This window comes from Lonchura striata, chromosome 1, assembly GCF_050655825.1.
Source record: "Lonchura striata isolate lonStrDom1 chromosome 1, ASM5065582v1, whole genome shotgun sequence".
NCBI classification, from domain to species: domain Eukaryota; kingdom Metazoa; phylum Chordata; class Aves; order Passeriformes; family Estrildidae; genus Lonchura; species Lonchura striata.
The window spans coordinates 66,181,616-66,203,156 of NC_140703.1; the positions used below are offsets into that span (position 1 = coordinate 66,181,616).

The 21,541-nt window shown below is 37.6% G+C and overlaps 1 protein-coding gene across 1 annotated transcript in view; it reads right to left on the reverse strand.

Moving 5' to 3' along the window:
* The window catches only part of FREM2 (FRAS1 related extracellular matrix 2), a 122,441-nt gene that overhangs the window by 9,768 nt on the left and 91,132 nt on the right, over positions 1-21,541 (reverse strand). Inside the window, exons 12-20 of the mRNA XM_021526624.3 lie at positions 21,036-21,166; positions 19,974-20,132; positions 18,766-19,069; positions 16,737-16,868; positions 15,811-16,142; positions 6,227-6,419; positions 3,902-4,006; positions 2,653-2,780; positions 2,435-2,569 (exon numbers count right to left, since the gene is read on the reverse strand). Coding sequence (XP_021382299.3) covers positions 2,435-2,569; positions 2,653-2,780; positions 3,902-4,006; positions 6,227-6,419; positions 15,811-16,142; positions 16,737-16,868; positions 18,766-19,069; positions 19,974-20,132; positions 21,036-21,166 — 1,619 coding nt within the window. The remainder of the gene's footprint in view (positions 1-2,434; positions 2,570-2,652; positions 2,781-3,901; positions 4,007-6,226; positions 6,420-15,810; positions 16,143-16,736; positions 16,869-18,765; positions 19,070-19,973; positions 20,133-21,035; positions 21,167-21,541) is intronic.

Here is a 21,541-nt window from a genome sequence, read left to right on the forward strand (position 1 = left end):
TTTCCAAGGAAATGAAAAGCTTCATATTAAAAAGCCGAAGAAGGTAATTCAGTATGGAGATAGAGCATTAAGAATTGGGGAACACCACTCTTGTCCCGCCTCATCATTTTATTATTAAATTTTGCAGTCAAAAGTAATTTTAGTCCAGTTGTGACACATACACTCAGTGATTTCATGGAGTCACAGAGCACATTTAAAGATCATCACTCAACCTCTCTGCCATGGGCATGGACACTTTCCACTAGACCAGGTTGCTCAGAGCCCCATCCAGCCTGGTCTTGAATACAGTCAGGGATGGGACATCCACAGCTTCTCTGGGTAACCTTTGACAGTGCCTCACTGCCATCTTTGTAAAAAGTGTCTTATTTTCATCCAATCTAAACATACCCTCTTTCAGTTTCCCCTTATCCTGTCACTGCATCCCTTGGTAAAAAGTCTTTCTTATAAGCCCTGTTTATATGTTGGAAGGCCACAATAAGGTTTCCTTAGCTCTTTCTCTTCTTCAGGCTGAACAACCCCAAATCAGCCTTTCTTCACAGGGGAGGTGTAGCAGCCCTTTGACCATTTTTCTGGTCCTCCTCTGACCCCTCTAACAGGTCCATGTCTTTCTAGCACTGGGCACCAGAGGACTGGATGCAGTGGGCCTGTGCAAGGTATCAGGTGTTCCCTAGTATATGGGCTAGCATCCTTCAGTCTGATCCTTCAGTATTTTTTTCTTATTTGTAAAAGAGTGGATACCAATGCTCATTCAGTTTTACAGGATGACTAAAAAATCTTAGAGGTTAAATGATCAATACTGCCTACTGAATTTGTGCTATTGTACTGCTGCTTTTTTGGGACTTACTTTGGGACATGTGTTTCAGTCTGTGATCAGATGGAAAAATTATCACAGGCCACATAAAACCCAAGCCCCTTTTACTATGAGTATCTCAAGAAAAAGAGCTGGTCTTGGTTTGAAAATTGTTGGTGATGGGAGTTTAGCTGGCCACCATCTGTGATGTTGTTGCAACTTTACACCTTATGCATATTTTGAATTGATGTACATAAAACTTCCATATACTGTTTTATCTTATATAATAACCCTGACACTGTCCATTTATTTATGCCAAGGCAGTTCTAATTCTTAGCCATAGCTTTTACTTGTAGGCTACTTCCAGGTAAGAGTTAGGTCTCTTCCTAGGGTACTTTGCCTATTTTGTAATGATTTTTGCACATCTTTTGACCTTTCTTTGAAATATCAATATCTTGTTTATACTATGATCAGGAACAAGTTGTGGTTTAGCACTGCTATGGATTGCTTTAGAGTCCCTAGAAGTAGATTAGAAGTGCCAAACAAAGGCTGAAGTGCTGAACTAGTATAAGTTCCCCTCACCCATTCCATTCAAACTTCTCCAAAATGTTGAAATGTGGTTAACTCTGAGAAGGCAGGTTTCACATCAGATCATGTATCATCTCTCTTCTTTGCCAGGACTTAATGCCCTTTCAGGAATCATCTGTTCTCCCACAGGTGGCACAAAGCCAAATGAAAGCATAAAGACTGCATACATTCCCTTGTGTACTCTGGCTAAGTCAACAGAAAAGTGATTGTGTACCCCTGACTGATATGGATTTATTCTGTAAGATGATTTAATAGCATAATCTATACTATTAATGAGCATGAAACCACAGCCACACTGTTCCAGTATTAGCTGTATTGGCTCCAAATAACAGAAATTATATAATTTCCTCCTTACACATTCCAAGGTCACAGTAGCCCTTTTGATAACCTGGAAAGCTGGCAGTTTATGTTCTCTTAACTATACAACATGACCCCCAGTTGTTTTTTTTTTTTTTTTAACCAATGTTTTCTACAGCAGAATCCATTTCTCCATATTTTTTTTCCCAGCTACAGAGCTTTACAGCTGGGCTTTGTGAAAGGTATGCTGTTTGCCTGTTACCATATGTTTCCATATGATCCATATGGACCATATTGGAACAGATTTGTTTTGGTCACTTTTGTGAGTTTTAAAGATAATCATTTTACCAGTGTTGCCTATCTACACTTCTCTCTACAGTCAGTGAGAGAAGTTATATCTTAGGACTGAATTGATCTTCCTCTGGAGATTCCACTTTCAATACCAGAGACCTAACCCTGATTTTGTATCAGATAAAAACCTTCTGAAAATAGTTTTATATTTTCCTAATTATCTGATAAAACTATTTGCTACCAAAGGTAACAGACAAAAAAAGAATTCCCAAATGTTACTATTGCATCACAGTAACTTTCCCCTAAACCAGTGGTTATTTAGCAGGAGAGGAGTATGTGCTCTCCCACCAATTTAGGAATGCCTTGTTTATTAGCAAGAAATTCAGTTTCTAGTACTATCATTACAAGACCAACAAATGGGAATCAAATTAGAAGGGAAACATGACGAAGATGTGATTGGAACGCTACCTGCTGGAATCGGATGTCCAGATCAAAAGTGATGGGCTCTCTAGGATTGCAGATCACTGGCAGGCTGTACTCCTGATGTGGGGCAGTGGTGCAGGCTATCAGCTTCACTGTGTACATTCCTGAATAGTCTCGAACCTGGGCACAGAGAGAGAGGGAGCTGTACCACCAACACCCCAGCTAACAGGGCAGTGGAGGACTTAGCGAGGGTGAGGTTTTACCGCGAAGTCTGAAAGGAAGCTCCACTGCTGGACTGGCAGGTTGTAGGTTGGCTCACTTCGGATGAGGCTGAGGCTAAAAGTGAGGCCTGGGTGGTCAGCTGACATAACCATGGAAGTTAGAGATGAAGCTAAAAGCATGCCAAAGAGACAGATTTGTCACCTTTAGTGTTTCATTGCAAACTCTCAGAGCCTGAAAAACATTCTCAATGACTCATAAACCATAATGCCATAGCTGATGTTAATACCTTCACAGGGCACTGGGTTTTATTAACTGAAACTAAAATAAATTACAGTCAGCTCAGCTGAGCCTCCTTGATTCTTGTTTAAGTGTCTGTTCAGCAGCTGATTTTGTACACAACGAGAATTGAAGAATAAATTTAAGAGACAGTCAAAACAGTGAGAGTGGAATGGCAGAGATCTATAATCCCTTCTATTTTAAACTTGTCTCTGCCTATAGGCAAAGCTAAACACACCAGAGGACAGCTGAGAAAAAGTAGAAGCACCATGAAGCAGTTTTATGGGTTAAAAACACCTGAGTTAAACAAGAAGAGATTTCCTATTTTTTTTTCTCTTCTCACTGTTGTTCAGCAGATTTAATTTAGTTAGATATTCTTTTCCATGGCTGGCATTCATGCTCAGATTTATGTCTATAGACTGCATCTTACACCTGTAATTACTCTGAATAAAGGCAGTGGGGTTTAAACAGATTAAATTGCAGGAACAGGTCCTCAGCAATGATTAATTGCATGTCAGTAAGAGTGCTCTATTAACAGAATGATACAACACTCACACAAGTCTTTTTCTTGCTCCCTGAAAAAGGACTAAATATCCTTGAAAAGCTTCAAGTTAGAAAAGAAATTTTTAAATTTTAAGTTCCTAGGGAAATGTAAGTAAATAGTAATTGTAACTATCAGGTTAAAAACATATATCTATAGTTTCCTAATGGACACAATGGCCTAGATCTTCATCTTTCATGAATCAAGCTCTTGATCCAGTGGAAATATTTGCCTTCCATCAGATTAATATATATTTCAAAGTATATTTCAACAAGTTTGACAATTGAATACAGTCATCAATGAAAAGTAAGAAATATCAAGCAGAGGAAAAATCTGTATCTGAAGAGCATAGTATCTAAAAAGCAAAAAAAATTGCTATCAGAAGCAGAAATAGAAAAAAAAAAAGATTAGTATCAAATTTGGGAAAGGTGTCTTTATTTCTGAAGTGCTGCTAAAGGGTAGGTTACACTTACCAGGATGGGACATAACAAACAGACCATGAAACCGGGCTTCAGTCTTGAAGTTGACAACCAAGCGTCCCTCTTCACTGATGCGCATGCTGGTCGGGAACAGGGAACCTGCCAGCAAAAACCAATTAACAAGTGGGTTCCACTTGCAGGTGACAAAGAAATCACACTCCTGTGAAACGCCAGACCTACTCTTTTATCTACCCTTGCCATGTGTTTGGGCAGGCCTGTGGGTACTTTTTGGGTTGACTCCAGATTCTTCTCAAACAAGAAGTTATGCAGTGAGACCTTGAGATTTTAGGATGTGATGCAGCTTCCAAAGCATATAGGGAATTTCCCTGCAAAGCCATGATATTACATGTAACTACAGACTCACACAGCTGCTCTAGCAGGCTGAGGAAAATCCACACAGCAGTTTGTGCTTGGGTTCAGGCAGCATGGTCAGCTGCCAGGGGGATCTGCAGTATGAAGACTTTTATTTTTACCAAATATTGAAGCTGACTCCTACCAATGAAAGCTGCTTCAGAGATGCCCTTTATCAGTGCCTCTGTGCCTACTGTGCCCAGGCAGCAGCCATCAGCATCAGTTGGAGCAGCTGGTTGTGACTTCCACATAAATCTGCTCTAGGGTGCTGCAATCTGTGAAACTCCTTCTGAAAGGTTTTGCATTGCTGGCAATTTTTGGCATGAATTTGGCACAAAACACAGGCCTTACGTATTCTAATTTCAGATCACAATGCAGAAGTGGTTTACTTCTGTAGCTTGTAGCCAAGATCCTTTATCTCTGCAGTTTGGCAAAACTTTAGAGTTCAGGCATTTCCTCCAGCGCTCCCTTACAAACAGCCAGTGATGTTTCACCATTCTGCTTGCCAGGGAAAAGAAGGAAACAGGAATGTTCTCTCATGAATGTGCTGGAAATCTAACACACTAGTGTGAATGTATACCACCTGTACACAATCATCTGTACCAATCATATTTCTTGGTACAATAGAAATAACTATATATTCATGTATGAATTTGGGCTTTAGAAGACCTTGACTGCTTTGTAGTGTCACTTAGAATTTTTGTAGCACAATTATATGAATTGAGAGGTATGGAAAGAAACTAGAAACTAGTTAACCTCTCCTTGCTCAGAAAAATAACTGGTGAAAAAATACTGCCCAAGTAACACTGGGATATGTTGAGGGCTGTTTTGTACTGGTTGTTTTCAAAGGAAACTGAAGATGTTCAGCACCTCCAAAGATGTGGCCATTAGCTTCTTAAACAGAGAAATGAAAAAATTAAAGATGGGAAATGGTGGCATAGATGCACAACATAACTGCTGAGACAGAGGATTAGATTTGGTTGTTATTTGGTGACTGGCACATCACATGACCTGTGACATGTGGCTTATTCTTTAGGCATGGCCTTACATGTGCTTCATTCGTCATGCACTGCAGATTCCCCTTGCTGCTCCTCATTTCCTGCGCTTAACATAAGGACAGAAATGGAATAGCAATGATTTCTGTAGTTCATATACAGAGTTAGCAGAAGCAAAAAGTGATTTTAGGTTCCCAGGAGTCCTGAAATTGTGTACGTACATAATTACAGCTGGTACCTGTATTTTACTTAGGTTGAGAGAGATGGGAAACACCTGAAATGTAATGCTGGGAAATATTAAGTAAATTTGCATAAAAAGGACAATGCAGCACACAGGTCTAACTATATATTTTAATCTTGCACATACATCTGTATGTTACTGTTTGTAAAAAGTATACTAACTTTTTTAAAGATAAATTCTGCAGTGATAGATTTTTACTTGTTGACCAGCTATACTCATATTGTAGAATGTTTCAGAATTTACTACTCTCACACAGAGGAAAGGTCCCCATTATATAGTTCTGTTTCTTTTGAATGCTTCATAACATTTTCAAAATATCAAAAGTTTCTGAAACTGGACATTCATAGTGAGAAAAAAATGGTAGCACAGAAAAGCTTCTATTATTTTTATTAAAGTGCAAACATCTAGTGTGCTAACAGAATTTGTTTACATTATGTACTCTGAAGTTCTGAGTAGATATAAACGTTTTATATTTTGTACGTGTTTTTCAATTACAACAATACAATTGTCTTTCTTTTCAGTAAAAGAGCTGATGTCAACTTTACATGATTTTCATAAACACTCCATCAGACACCTGAGAGTGCTAGGAAATGACAGATTGCAATTGATAATAAATGAAAATATTAAATTTGTTTTTAGTATTGAAATTATTGAAAAAAAACATCCTACTGTGTGCAAACTACACTCCTAGTAACAAAGCATGAGTTCTATGGCAAGAAACACAACACCCACCTTGGAGCTCTGCTTCAGGTGGGCTGCCGATCCCATCCTTCCACAGGATGGCAGTGTCATACACAAAAGTCAGCCGCAGCTCTGACTGCAGGTCGAAATGCTGCCAGCCCCCGACACCCACTGGAGAGTGGAAAACATAAGAGACGTACAAAGGGACCCTCAGCGTGACGTAGGACTGCACTAGGTTGAGAACCTACAAGAAGCAGAATTGTACAGTAGGGTTAGTGATCATGAAGGGCAGCATTGCACAGGCAAGCCAAATGCAGGAGAAAGGGAAGACAGAACTTGAAATAAATACTGTGACTAAAATTCTCTCTTTTTGTAAGTTACGTATGGAGTGCAAAGCCATGTTTCAGTGATTTCCAACCGAGTTGAAATCCCTTCAAGTTTCATCTTTGTACTTCAAGCTGATAAATCATAACCCACTGAATTTTGTCTTATCATTTTTATTAGGGTTTTTTTATTACATAAACAACACAACTACAAATTTAGGCTTTTGAAATTTTTCAAATATGCTTTTGCATTTGCTCTATGGTTATGCCTTAACCGACTCTTGCTTACATTCTTTTTACTATCAACTAAGAAACTCTTCTGGAAGATGCTGAAATTGCTCAGATGTCATAGCACAACTGAGTCCTTGGACTTTACTTAGTAATTTCTAGAACTCTTTCTTCATTTGTGCATGGATAATAGCTAACATGCTGCATGCAAACACAGAAATCATACTGTTCTTCACTGTCTGGTAGAGCTAAAAATAATATGCAAGCTGACATGGATTTAAAAATAGAGCCTTTATACATTGTACCAAACAACTACACTGTAATTATGAAATAATTATTTATATATATATTTTGTGAAAAAAGACAAGAAGAACAGTGTCAGTAAACTGTCACCTCTTAAGATAGCTCTTACACAATACACAATCTAAGCCTGTCTGAAGAGACTTTGTGTTTATGTTTGGTTACAAATACTTTGTCGCTTGCATATCTCTGAATGAAATGTGGAATCCAGATCCTTTTAGATCATTCTGGATTTTCTTAGAAATACACCGGAGGAAAAACATTGAGATCGTCTCCCAGTGGGAAACTTTTCAGAGTCATAAAAGCTGTTGAATTCTGATTTATTTCCAACAGAAATTCCATATATAAATTTGCACATCTGAATACTTCCCTGATTACCTCATATCCTTCCAAAGAGAGTTTTGCACTGTCAAAAATCCCCAGCATTCAATGAAGTTTACAAGGAAGCTGGGTTCAACCAGCAGCAAGTCAAGGGGCTGTATGACCATTACCTTACAGCTGCTTTACACTTTGAAATGCCTGACAGAACCTTTACTAATATAATGTACCCACAAATTTACTGCTTGCACTCATTAAATATTATGACCTAATTAAGGACTCCATTAAGGCAAATATTCATAGTTGCCACAACTCACTTCCACATGTGAATTTCCTTGATCTGCATTCAGTGCTAATAAAATGTTTTTGACTAATATTGTTTGAATCATTCCATAATATGTGCTAACATTTACACATCAGTCATTTGGAAACACATAGTATCACAGAATCAAAGAATTTTAGGGGTGGAAGGAATTTCAGGAGATTATGCAGTCCAGCCCATCTGCCACTTAGAGTCACCTAGAGCAGGTTACACAGGAACATGTCCAGGTGGCTTTTGAATGTCTCCAGAAAGGGAGACTCCATGATCTCACTGGGCAGCCTGATCCAGTGCTCTGCCACCCTCTTCTCTTTCCCAGGCTGTGGTGGAACGTTTTTTCATTTAGTTTATGGCCATTGCTCCTTGTCCCGTCACTGGGCACCACTGAAAAGAGTCTGGCACCAATGAAAAATAAAACACTAACACAGGCTGGTAGACAAGATGCTACAGTTGTTGATTATATTAAAGCTTTGTTTGTTTTACATATACAAAATCAAGAACTTCTATTTGGAAAAGCAAAAAAAGTTCTCTCTGTATACTGTATGACCAATTAAAGTTAGACAAAAATATTATTATTTAGTACCATTTAAGTTGCAAATTTATCTTTGGGATACCTGCATGAGTATCTGAGCAATTATTTTGGACACAGATTCACTAAATTGTTCCAACATTATATTCTCACCTCCATTAAAAAAAAATAGCAATGATGCAGCTCTCAAATGTCTTATGGTTTGCTTTTGTTTCAGAGGTAATCACAAATATCTATCATTTCCTGGACTAGTATCAAGAACTGAATTAATACATTTGATTGGATAAAAAATTGTATTACTATTGTAAGGTCAACCCAGACAAACTGTGTTGGCTTTTCTCTCTGTCTTTTTGCTCTCCATCTGCATGATGTACAGTAAGAATTAGACACTGAAGTCAGAGATCTGAAATTTAGTTTGCTTATAGTGAAGATATAAAAGTATGTGGAACAGGATTTAATATATGCCCATCATTTTCTTAAATAGAAGCATACATAATGCTTAATGATAAAGTAGAGGACTGGAATATCAAAGTGAGGAATTAATGACCTCGAGGATTAGAATAATAGCAGTGAAATGAAATCTTATAGCTTAAAGTATAAGGTAATAGAAACCAGTCACAGGGATTTCTGTAGAAATGAAAGACATTCATTAGACACAATAGAGGGGAAAGAAATTTTGTTATGTGAGTTGATCACATCATAACTATGACCTTCCTACCCTCTCCATGTGCTATGATCCCAAGATAAACTGAGGAATGGGGTGGAAATTAGAAGCATGCATGCCATTATACAGAGCACTAGTGAGAGCTTATCTGGAACAGCTTTGATCATCCATGCTTGAAAAAGTCTAATTTGCATTGTAGACTTCAGAAAAAGAAATCAACATAATCAGAGGAATGGCAAAACTATCTGATGAGAAGAGTCTAAAACAGCAGTGCTTTTGAGCCCGGTACAACAAAGGCTGAGAGGGAGAGTAAGAATGCTGTCTATATACTTCAGGACACTAAGTGCAGAGAAGGGCCACTGATGATGAAAGATAGTGCTGACACGGGAACAAATGGGCATAAGATGGCCATGACAAACACAGCCTAGAAACCAGAAGAGTTTCCAGCCCTCAGTGTGGTGGCACTCCATAAGAATAGTGAGGCCATGAAATCCTGTAAGGTTTTGGATTAAGTTTACTAGTGTTGGAACAACATTATATAGACTTAAGGCAGATGCCTGGATAGAGTGATCCACAGAACTCCTTCTAGCTCAGTATCTTATGACACATCAAGCCAAAAAAAAAAACTCTCATTACAAAGCTTTTCTTGGCTCTTCGCGTGTACTTTACATAAAGCAATCTCCTAATGAGGTTTGTAACCCACATTTTAGCGTTTTCTTGCCTTCATTTGATGAGAACATAGTGTTAGAGACATCAGCTTATTTGCACTGGTCAAAATCTAGTAGCAGAATCCCTTCTGGGGCAAGTCTGCCAGGAACACTGCTCCTTTGACATTACCGCTGCTCTGGGGAGAAATCTCTCCACTTCTAGGACTGTAGAATTTAAAAGGTTCTTACCTTTTAATAAAGCCTGCAAGAGGTGTTTGGGCAACAGAGCTGCTTGCATCAGCCTGGGAATTTATTTGTGTACTCATGTGCTTCCATCAGTACTGCTGCCCTTACCTCTGATTCATGGCATGGGTGGGGGAGGAAGAACTTCTTGCCAAAAGCTCATTGAATTTTTATGCACACAAACCCTTCCACAGGCACTCATGGATCTGCAGGTCTGCAGGCAAACCTACAACACTGATAGTCAGAGAATAAATAATTCTCTCTAACAGTAAATGAAAACTTTTAAGAGTTTCTCATTCCTACAAGGGGGAATCTACTTTTCTGTAGGCAGAAGAGAAAAATCTCAGGACATGGTATGTGAAAGGATCTTTTTGATACAGTAAAAATAAAATAAAGAGGAAGTCAGCTGCAGAGGAAAGCAGTGTCAAAATCAGCAGGCACTGCCCCACCCCCCAAATGAATCGATGGAATGTGTTACACAGATGGAGGAGTTTGACTTCTCCAGCCCTCCTAATAATGCAGTTAGACAAACATAAGAAAACATTCTTTCCATTGAGTTATCTTTCTTTCCCAGCACTTTGTGCAAAGACTATTGGGAGTAGCCAGCTGTTCATTTTATATCTCATGGTGACACTGATGAAACCAAAAGGGTGACTTAGAGCTGCGTAAGTGTAGGATCAGCTTAACTGCTGTGGAGAGACAGGACAGGTGCATTATGTATCCATGCATCCTATGCACGGGAGATTTTACCAGTTACAATGACAAAATTATATTCAGTAATATTGATTTTAAACAATAATAAGTGCGTATGAATTTTAGTCTTCTGATACCAGGAGAGAAATACAGACTACAGCTACATCCCAGATGAACTGGGGAAATTGTGTCTCATACTCCATGACAATGCCAGGTCTGGAGAAGCTGAGAAGACAGAAGACAAAAATTGTTCCAAGGAGGGAACAGACTCTTATAGATAATAACTTGAAAAAATTTAGATAAAAAAATCACCAAACAGTGCACCTCAAAATGTATGTGTGAGAGAGAAGAACATGATTTATCCATTGATCTAAGAAATAGAGCTTCATACTATTTTTTTTTTTTGGTGAGGTAAATTATCACAGGTCATAAGGTCTGGTTTAGAATACTGAAAATTCCCATTTAAGACTTAGAAAGTATTAATGGGAGCTTCTATATGTGTTTTTCTTTTCTTCCCTTTTCAGATGCAATATGTCAAACTTCATTAGGAAAAATACACAATTATTTTGAGAATCTGTCACATAACAATTCAGAATATTTACAATGAAAAAAAATTTTCAATAAAGGGTTTGTGCATGGACTCTGTTCTACATTTATAGCATGTTTTATTTTGCTGGCTTACATTTCCAGAGGGCAGAGCTTGTCAGTGTATGTGTATATGTGTACATTGATAGTACTGATTAACTTAGACATTAGAAATAACATAAGTTTGTGTTTTATTCTGTGGATCTCAATGAAACAGGCATTACATGAAAATAGTATTTTTATTCTTCAAATTACTCTAGGTCTCATTTTCTATTGCATTTACTTGTGATGTCTGTGAATTTGAGTCACGCAAATTTAACAATGTTATCAATTACTGTTTACACAATGTCAGTATGGCAAAACTAAGATTTGGCCCTAAGAAGACACTCAGACAGGTAGGTCACAGGTGAAATGCAAAGCAGGCTTGTTTAAATAAGTCTGAATGGAGAAGAGAATGCAATACAGCCTTGAAATGCCAGTCTCTTGAAAAATGTAACCTCTGACTTTGTTACACAGCTGGTGCATTCACTTTATAGTTTTTTTTTTCTTTACAACTTACTAAATACCTGTTTGCATTTGCAGCTAGAGAAAAAATGTCTTTTAGTGAGGTTCCATGTCAAGGGAACATGAGTTGCAGAGTTTTCTTAAATTTGACTGGGATCACTAAAGTGAATATAAAAATCTGAAAACGGACATTTCTGTTTGTTTGAATTTTACAACATCTAGTGAGATTTTCAGAATAGGTGAGTTTTCATCTTAAAGTATGGTTTTGGTAAAACTAGTTCCAATAAAGCTGGAAATATACTGTTTCTGTGTAATAAAATCCCTCTGCAGGCTGCCTCATATAAGGTGCAGTAGTACATTAGTGATTTTAAAACCTGTTTGCAGACAGGATTTGGAAATGCTCAGTGCCATAACATGTGTAGCATAAATGTGACCTGAACATATTGGAAGAAAGATATTTTCAGTTTGGGCCAAAAATAACTGATTTTTGAAGAGAAAAAAGTGAACTGTTCAGCTATATTCAATTACCATAGTTTCAAGATATAAAGCTATACATTCAAGTATTTTACTACATGTTCTTCACCTTCTTGTTCCTAAAAAAGACTTGATTAATGAGCTGTCATTAATAAAATTAGTTTGAATGGTAATTTCCTTGCTTCCCTATTTCAAGTCTGGCAATGGACTGAAACTATGAGAAGAAACATCCATATATAAATACTTGGCCAGAACCACACAGAAGGCTCCAGATGCCAAACTGCCTGGCTACAGCAAACAGTTATAACAGTAGGAAAATGGATCAAATGATACTTCACACTCCATGAAATAAGTGTAGGCCGTACTTCAATGTACACCTCATTAAAGTACAGTCACTTGCTTGATTTTCACTGTCTCATTTTTTCACTTCCTTTCCTGAATATCTGTCATTGTTTTAGAACCTGTGTTGGGAGAATGTGAGATGTCTGTAGTAATTGACTCTCACAATGTCCCCATGAAGTAAAGCCCAACCCTTGTTAGCTACTTGAAAATACTGGAACACAGTTCTCATATAGGTGAGTTCTCCTTTTTTAAGGCCTATATATATCCAAAGGTAGACATTGAGTTTTAGACTGTGACTGCAGGTTGTCCTAAAGAAAACTGCTAATCATCAAAGCTGACCTTAACTTTGACAAGACAGAACTCTAATGCAAATCAATTAGATCAATTTAAAAAGGAGACCATCATTAATTTAAAGTAGAAGTTCTTTAAACTGCATATCTAAGTCCATGTTTAGATACATAAATGCCCAGGTTTTCAGTTTTGGGCAGACCCCAGGAACAAACTGTCATGCTGTACACTGAAAGGAGTGCTGCTGCATCTAGCTCACACAGGGTTTGCTCATGCACAGAATAATTGAGAAAAAGAGCGGGTCACAATCAGAAGGCCTCAAAGGGAAAAAAAAAAAAAAAAGAAAACTAAGACCTTCTCTGTATGTATTATGACAGTTCATGAGTTCATGGGAACTGGCCAAGACAGCTGCAGCCTTCAGCAAATACTAGGAGCTGTGCCAGAAAAACTGCACCAGCTGCAGGTCTCCTACCTCACTTCTTGATTACTAAAGTTCATCTTCTTACCCTAACATACCAGGAGCTCCCATGAAGTGAAGGTCCACATCATTTAAGATATTGCCAGTTCTTAGTGTGAAATCTCTCTGTCTCAATCAACATGGCTGTCTTTGTTTGACCATACAAGTACTGGAGAACTAGAATCAAGAAACAAAATTTTGAGCCTGAAGTTCTAGCCAAAGTATCTGGTAAATTCAAGTTATTAAATTTGCAGCAGTAGCGGGATACGGTAAGAGTGTTATTGTTATTTATCTGTTCTGTCTGTATAATAGAATTTAGGCTTCCTTTGTCTGCTAAAAAATTGGTGAAAACCATAGCTGCCAGCTTTCTGCTCACAGAAGAGGATTATTAATTGTTCACTGAAGGAGAAAAAAACAACAATGGTGACAACCACAGAGATAGGGCACTGACTGCCTCCCCTCTCAGCTGGAGGGGTCATGTGAAGATAAAGACCAAACCTGGAGAAGAATTAAATGGAGGTGGGGAAAACAGGGAGGGCAGTTGAGTGCATACTGGCTGCGGGGAAATGCTTCACTGCTAGAAGTAATTCAGCTTGATATTTCACTTAACATACTGTAGCCTTTTTTCCATAACCTAGAAGGCACTAAAGGATGACTTCATCTGCAGTTTCATGGCTCTTTCTGCTTTTAAATGAGAGAACTTACATAAAGTACATAATAGTTCTGAAGTCTCAGGAAAGTACAACTCACTTCTCTGGCCACACTGCTACTTATGCATGTCCTCCAAAACTGAATACACGGGTTCTTCCAATTTACTAAAATATTGGAATGGTACTTATTTCCTCCTCTGTTTATGTGAACATAGACATAAATAGGTTTTATTTAGATACATATTTGTCTAAAGCAGATATTCAACCTTTTGTCTAAAGGACACAGAAGTATTTAAAATGGATTCATACTATGTCTTCCTTTTCACTGAGGGAGAAGTGGCTTTCATAGTTACAGATGCTTCAAGTTGTGTGTGCTTATGGTTGCTTTGTATGGAAAATAAGAATTTGCAGTTGCATATTGCCTGGGCATAAGGAGATAGTCAAAGGAATGATGAGTCGAAGAAATGAAATAATTCTAAGAACAGTGAAGACTAGTGTAATTTTTATCTTGTGGGAATGTGTAAGGTTTACATCCCACACTTGGATGCCTTTCGCCCTGGCAGCTTCATAGATCCCGTGGAATGCACCTGTAGGAGGATCTGCTTTCAGCAGAGGCCAAGCCTAAGCACAGCATGGACAATGAGCTTCCAGCATGGAAGGAAACCTTGAAATGGTCTCTGTAACAGACAAGGAACTAGAACTGATGACAAAACAGTGAGATGACATATCCATCAAGGCCTTTGTATATGAGACAGGCAGAAGCTCCATTTTATTCTCGTCTTCTGATTTAGAGTATATAATCTCTAGTTAAGAGGGGCACAATGTTAGGAAGTTAATCAACTGCTAAAGAGATCCTGGTGCAATTTCTTGTCCAGCAAACTGACTGTATGATTACTGTGAACACCCATGGAATAAGGTGAACTTTAGACATGTAATTATAACAAAATCAAAACAATAACAAAAAAATCAGTTTATCTGATTAGGTATGTGCTTTAGTAGTAAATTAGCTCTGTTAAGATATGAATAGTAAATTAGCTCTGTTAATATATAAGCTCATGCTTATATATTTCTGTGGGCAATGACACATTTTCCACATCTGCTTTATGCCACTTGGGACTAAAAGAATAAGAATTTGTGCAAATAAGTAAGTCTACTGAGGTCTAATAGAAGATGGATCCCTGGCAAAATGTAAAAAGAGCAGAGAAATTATCTCAATTTTACAAAGCAGGCTCATTCTTTTCATAGTGATTCAACAAGGATGCTAGTGTATCAGGACAGTGAGTTAGCTGTGGATAGACTTCTGTGATATGAGTCCTTCTTCCAGCCTATAGGATTATTCCGCAAATATATTTTTCTGCACTTAAACTTCATAGTTACAGCCACTGTACTCCAGAGACTGAGTGGGATCAGACAGGTTTATATAGTAATCATACAGGGAAGACCCAGGGATTAATTTCACTGTCACTACTCCAGAAGAAATCCTGCACCCTTTTCTTTCCACATTATCATGGATTTCTAGAAATAATTTTCCAAAGTACACCTGAAGTTCTTTCTAATCTCTTGCTTTTAGCCCCCCGACCAGTTTCACAGCTCTATTCTTCAACCACTCCATATTGGCAGCTTTTTTTACTCCTGAACTAGTAATTTTCTGCTGGGTAATGTGAGAGCACCCTGCTGTCTGCATTGATGGGTAGTCTTACCCAATGAACAAGAGATCAGCAAAGCAAAGCTGCTGGTAGGACACTGCAGTCCTTTGCTGTCAGCAAGAAGTCTCTCCACAATGTTTTAAAACTGGTTTTCAAGATATAGCACAATGAATATTAAATATACCAGTGCTATCTATGTGCTAAAAGCAATTCTTCAAAAAGCTTTTATTTTAAGAAAAGACTAAATTGACTCACTATACAGTAAAAGAGGGATTGATTTGCCCAAAAATACCCCAGAACTGTACTGGGTGAAAATCAAAACAAATTTCATTCAGAACAAATGATTCTCTAATTTCTACTAGCACAGATGTATTATAGGGGAAATCTTTTATTACAAGAATACAGTACAAAATCAAGTTCCATACCTGTCCATCTGTGCCAATGGTGCCTCCACAATCTGTGAGGAGCTCGGACATGTCATAGTAGCTAATGAACTCCCACAAGCAGGCTTCCAGGTTCAGGTTGCGGTAGAAGCGCAAGGTGTTGAAGCCTCTAATTGTTGGGCTGTACTGATAGGGAATGGTTTCTCCAATCACATCTGGATTCTTGGTAGCGTCAGTTAAAAAACCATGGTGGGTCTTTACTTCAGTGTAATCCAACAGGTTGGAGCACTTATGGTTTCCAACTCTAGTTCCATCGTGGCTAAGTGTCAGCTCAAAGTTGGAGAGCTCTCTTGTAGAAATAACAGGCAGCATGCCTAAAAACATTAATTTATAGCACTATCACTACATGTCAGTTGTCAGACCTCCTTAATTTAGCCAGATTTTGTCAAACACTAAGCATGTTATGCAGTGCAGTATTTTGTACTTAACACCAATTACTGTACTTTAGAATTCAAAAGAAGTTGATATGGTAAGTATGTATGAGAATTTTACCCACGATACCTGTCTGCATACTATGGAAAGACAAATATTTCTAAACATAATAATATTTAAAAATATTAGTATACAAACATATTATTAAATAAAAAAATACTGTGACTAGTAATTACACTGTATATTTCTATGCACTTCAAGGGAGTTTTACAAAGCTTAGGTCTAGTCCAATCCATGTAAATTTTGCAGTTAATCTGAAAATGCTATTTTTCATATTGGAGACTATATATCAATACAGTATCTTATAGATCTTGTTGCAAACTGCACTTATTAATTCATAATTCATCATTTTTCTTTGTTCCTACTGTTAAAAGATTATGTTATTAACTTGTCTATTTAAAATAACCTGACCAACAAAGTAGCTCAAATAACAGCATATTGTATAAGTTCTCCTAACTTGGCTGATTTTCTCATACCATCAATATGTGGCATTGTGACTGTCAGTTTGATGAGGTTGGCATAGTCAGGATCTTCTGGGCCAGTGTAGCGCAGTTTGGCAGAGAATGGCTCTGCTCCAACTACTCCTGATATACGGGGCTGACAAAGACCTAATGGAAAAAAGAGAAAGCAACCTTACTTTATGTCCATAGGAAACAATCTATACTTTTCTTTCCACTATTTAAGATGTACTTTTCTTCCATGGTACAGGTATCCAAAACAATGAGAATTTTTTTCAATGGCAGGTAAATACTTTGAAAAGTATTTTCCAGAGGTTTCAACAGGAATTTATGTAAAAGGGGATTCAAACATAAATGATTTTTTTGATCAACTGGATCACATTTTCAGAACAAGGTGATGATATTGCATCAGTGTCTTTTCAGTTGCATGTGTTAACCTTACTTGCAAAGCCGGTGCCAAGTGCCATACTTTATTACAGAGGTCTTCAGAGGCATATTTTTTAATTCCTCCCACCATTCTAAGTTTTATGGAAGATACCTGACCAGTGCTCAGCTAATTTTGGCAATGGATTGGAGTATGCAGTGATATGTCCTCACAGATACTCGTGAGTCTCCTGATCCACCAGTAACAAAAATGTAGTTAGAAAGATTGTGCCACAGGATATGCAGAAGTATTCTGCTTAGAATAGAGCCAGCTCCAAAGCTGGATCTAGTTGCTTAAGGCCTTGTTAATTGAATTTCTCCAAGAAAGGAAAATGTGTAACTTATTTTGGTAATCCTTTCCAGTGTAAGTTCCATGTGTTCCAGTATTAGTCCAAGTTTGGAGGACCAGAGAATTAGGTTTGTAATCATATGATTTGAGAGATATGCAACTATGCAACAACTCCTTGTTGCATAGTTCAATGCAGTAGTGTCTGCATTCTGGTCAGTTTGTCATGTGATGGCCAAAGGATCACAACGTTCTCTAAGTAAGAAACAAGCAGATGTAGAAAGTCAAAACAGTTCTCTTGGCTCATTTCAGTGGGATTTCAAGAAAAGAGGAGGCAGGGCCTTCTTCTTGGAGAGCTTATTGGGTCTGGAGGAGCCAATCTTGCTCAACATTTCCAAGTAGGAAACTTCTGTCAGGATGAAACAAAATTTCTTTTCTGTACATTACAGCTTTTTGGTTTGGCGGTTTTGTTGGCGGTTTTATTTTCTTTCCTCAAATGCAAATAACGTTAAAGAGATTAAATATTTTTTTTTTTTTGCACAATCTGATTTCCTTTTGAGAGCTCAGTCTGTGCATTGGAGGTCAGGCATCTTCAAAGTGGAAAATATTCAGGATTTTTGTAGGTTGCTTTGATCATTGCACTTCTTTCCTTCTACATCACAAGTTAGCTCAGGTACTGAAAGTAATTTATGCATGACAACTCAGTCCTGAGCCTCACCTAATCAGCTCTGCTAATTTGTCAAGTGTAATCCAAATAATGCATTATTACAACAATAAAGGCAGTCTGTTTCATATAACAAGAAGGATGAATAACTATGAATGCCTTGACCAGGGAAAAATTCTGTCCAGGCCCTGTTATTGGGCCTAGTTGCTTTAGTCTTTAGTCAAGGAAGAAATCAATTTTCAGGTGTGCATTGAGGCCTGAATGCCAAATGAAGTTTTTCTTCTGGCTAGGCTTTGATATGCCACTCCCATGTGGATTCTCCAGTGTCTAATAGGAGCTGAGACTGTACTGCATCATTACTGTGTTTAATTCAAAAGTCAACAGAAACCAGGTTTCACTAATTCCATTGCCTGTTATATACTGTTCTCATGAACATACAAATTTGCTATGTGGATTATTATTTAAAGACGTGGAGAATTAGGAGAGAAGAAAAACTTTTTCTTTATACAATGGTTTGCTGTGTCAAGACAGTTTTTGCACCACCTCTGCCAACAGCAGAAGAAAAACTGACATGGTAATGTTAAAACACCTGATCATGAAACCAGCTTTTGTTAGGACTGAATTTGGGATCTGAAAGAGACCTGTGAATCTTGCAGTAGGTGATGATGTCTTACCTTCTGATGTGCTTATAGTGACAATAGGGCTCATAAGCTCAAGACCCTCATTCCCATCTGAATTCACAGCCCGAGCTGCACACTGGACACGAGAACCAGCTTGAAAGTAAATGGAGTCGAGTGTAATCATCTTAGAGGAAGTGAAGAAGGTGTCAAAGTCAACCTCCTTCATGGGGCTGGTCACACCGTCGGGGCCAGTGGGGGCACTCACAAGCCACCGGTACTGTGTCAGAGTATTATTGATGTTCTCACTGGCACATATAGAACCAGTCTTGTCAAAGTCTTCGTACTTAGGATTACAAGCCTGCAGAAAAAGGCAGATGTGTTAGGAATTTATTTGCTTCACAGCAAAGGAATTTTAAGTCATCAAGAGTCACGAAACTCAACAACATGGAACTTATAATCCCTCTAAATCTCATAAGAAATCACCTTATTTTGACAGTGATATATTTAGCATTGCTAGGGTAGATTAAAAGGTGTATCTAAGTATGCTTACTGAAATAAAATATATTATTTTAAATTGATTTATAGGTGAAAATGTGGCATAGTTATGAAGACACAAACTACACTCCTATATACTACTTTTAATTTTAATTTCTCCCTTTGATCTAATTCTGCAAATACACTTTGCATTTAAAGATTTATCTTCTTTGATTCTTTTTTTAATTTAGAAGAACCATTCAACTTGTGACATTCCTATGCAAAAGGAATGTGTGAAAAACAAACTGAAGATGGACAAAACATTCTTCAAGGTATATGAATATTTATGTAAACTTTTCAGTTGCAAAACTACTAGTGAAAAAATGAAAGAAGCCTGTACTCCTTCAGCACTCATTTTACAGTCCATGGCACTCATTGAAAACAATGGCTCATCTGTTATCTCCAGTGATATTAACTCTACAAATAAAGGCAGGATAATGGAGGAAATACTAAAGTCATGCAATCACAGATACAGTGTGAGTATCAATATCAAACTCTTCTTAGTCAGGAACAAGGGAAACATTTTTCTTTCTATGCTTTTTCTCCTCCTGAAAATGAATTTATTATCCAGACAAATTAGATTAGCTCTAAGGATAATTCTAGCTTGAACTAATATGTGTGACTAATATGTGTGACTCATCACCATATGGATTGATGCTGGGTGTGTAAAATCCACTAAACAAAATCAATATACTGATTTTGTTCCGTTTTTGCACAGAGATACTCACTGTGATACAGATGACAGGATAGCCAGCAATGGGACTGGCTCTGTCTTTGGCTTTAGAAGTATCATCATATATCAATAGAGATGCAACTTGAGGGACAGAGGGAAAGGTGACATCTGCCATGCTGTTCATTTCTTCGATGTAAACAATAGCCTTGACTGTCTGACAGTGGAAAAGATAGAAACAGTTCTCTGTCAAAATTTAAATAAACAAGGTGGACCTCAACCAGAGTGTATCAAGCCTTCGAAACATTGTTCCAAAAGAAGTTCTAAAACCTCAATTGGATGAGCTATTGAGAAAGGGTTGAGGCACTGAAAGTACACTGCAGAGTGCAAAAGGAAAGAGGTAAAATGATTTTTTTCTTTTCAAAACAGTGAAGATCCCAGACCTTTAAATTTGTCTCCCAGATTTTTTGTTATCACTTCAGTATTCTGGTAGAACCCCCTGTGTGCAGTGTATGCTTTAATGCCTGATGGAAATGGGGTGTTTGTCATCAGCAAAGGCTATGTCTCTTCTGTCTGGCTTCTGGAGTCAGTCTACATATTGTGTGACACTCATAAAACAGATGGGGATTTTATGCCATTTTATGCTAAATCAGAGGATTATACTGTTTGAATTAAAAGCATGCAAGATACAATGCTAAATAACAAGCATGTTATTTAATCTTACACAATAAGAATTATGCTAACATGGTTTTGACAGCAGCAGTCATATTTCACCTGAAATTATTCAACATAGAGGTTTTTACAACATAGAGGTTTTATTTCCAGAGAGTGTTTCCAAGAGGACAGCAGTTTATAAGACTGATTATATGAGAAGAATATGTCTGGAGTGATACCCTGAACACTCAGTCTTTCATTGACTCTGTGGCCCCATCAACATCATTGCCTTGATAATAAATTGTTTTGTTTAGGTGTTACTGTGACAGCTGGGGTGGCCATTTTGTCTTTTACTATACAAGCCAAGGTGTGAATAAATCTTAAAAGAAGAGTAAAATGATAAGCCAGAAAGTAAGACGTCAGTTTAGCAGATTTTGTTGTTCAGGACTTTGCATGAACTTGTTACCTGTATTTCTGCAACCATGTTCTCATCAGGCTTCAGGTGGACAGTGAAGGCTTCTCTCATCTCCCTTACTCCATCAAAGAGAACTTCAATCTCCACAAAGTGCTGTGTTTCACCCTCCTTGAACTCAATTTCTGAAAACATAAGACAATTAATAATAAATCTGTTGATCATAACAACCTGTGACTCTAGGCCCAGTAATTAGAGATGGCAGTTAATACTCACTTTTCAAATTACAGATGTTTGCAAATTTAGTTAAACTTATTTGATGCTACAAATAATAATAATGAATAGCAGTGGACACATGTAGAAATCACTGAAAATAAGACATAAATGAAGAGATGTGTGAAGATCAAAATTTAGTCTAATGGAACCTAATGTTTTGAAAATTATCTGTGACTAATTACACAAATGTTGGTAACATTATGTGAATGACCAAAAGACTGAAAAAGTCTAAATAAATAGTATCCAACAAAATGCAATAAATACAATGATAAATAGCAAAAATA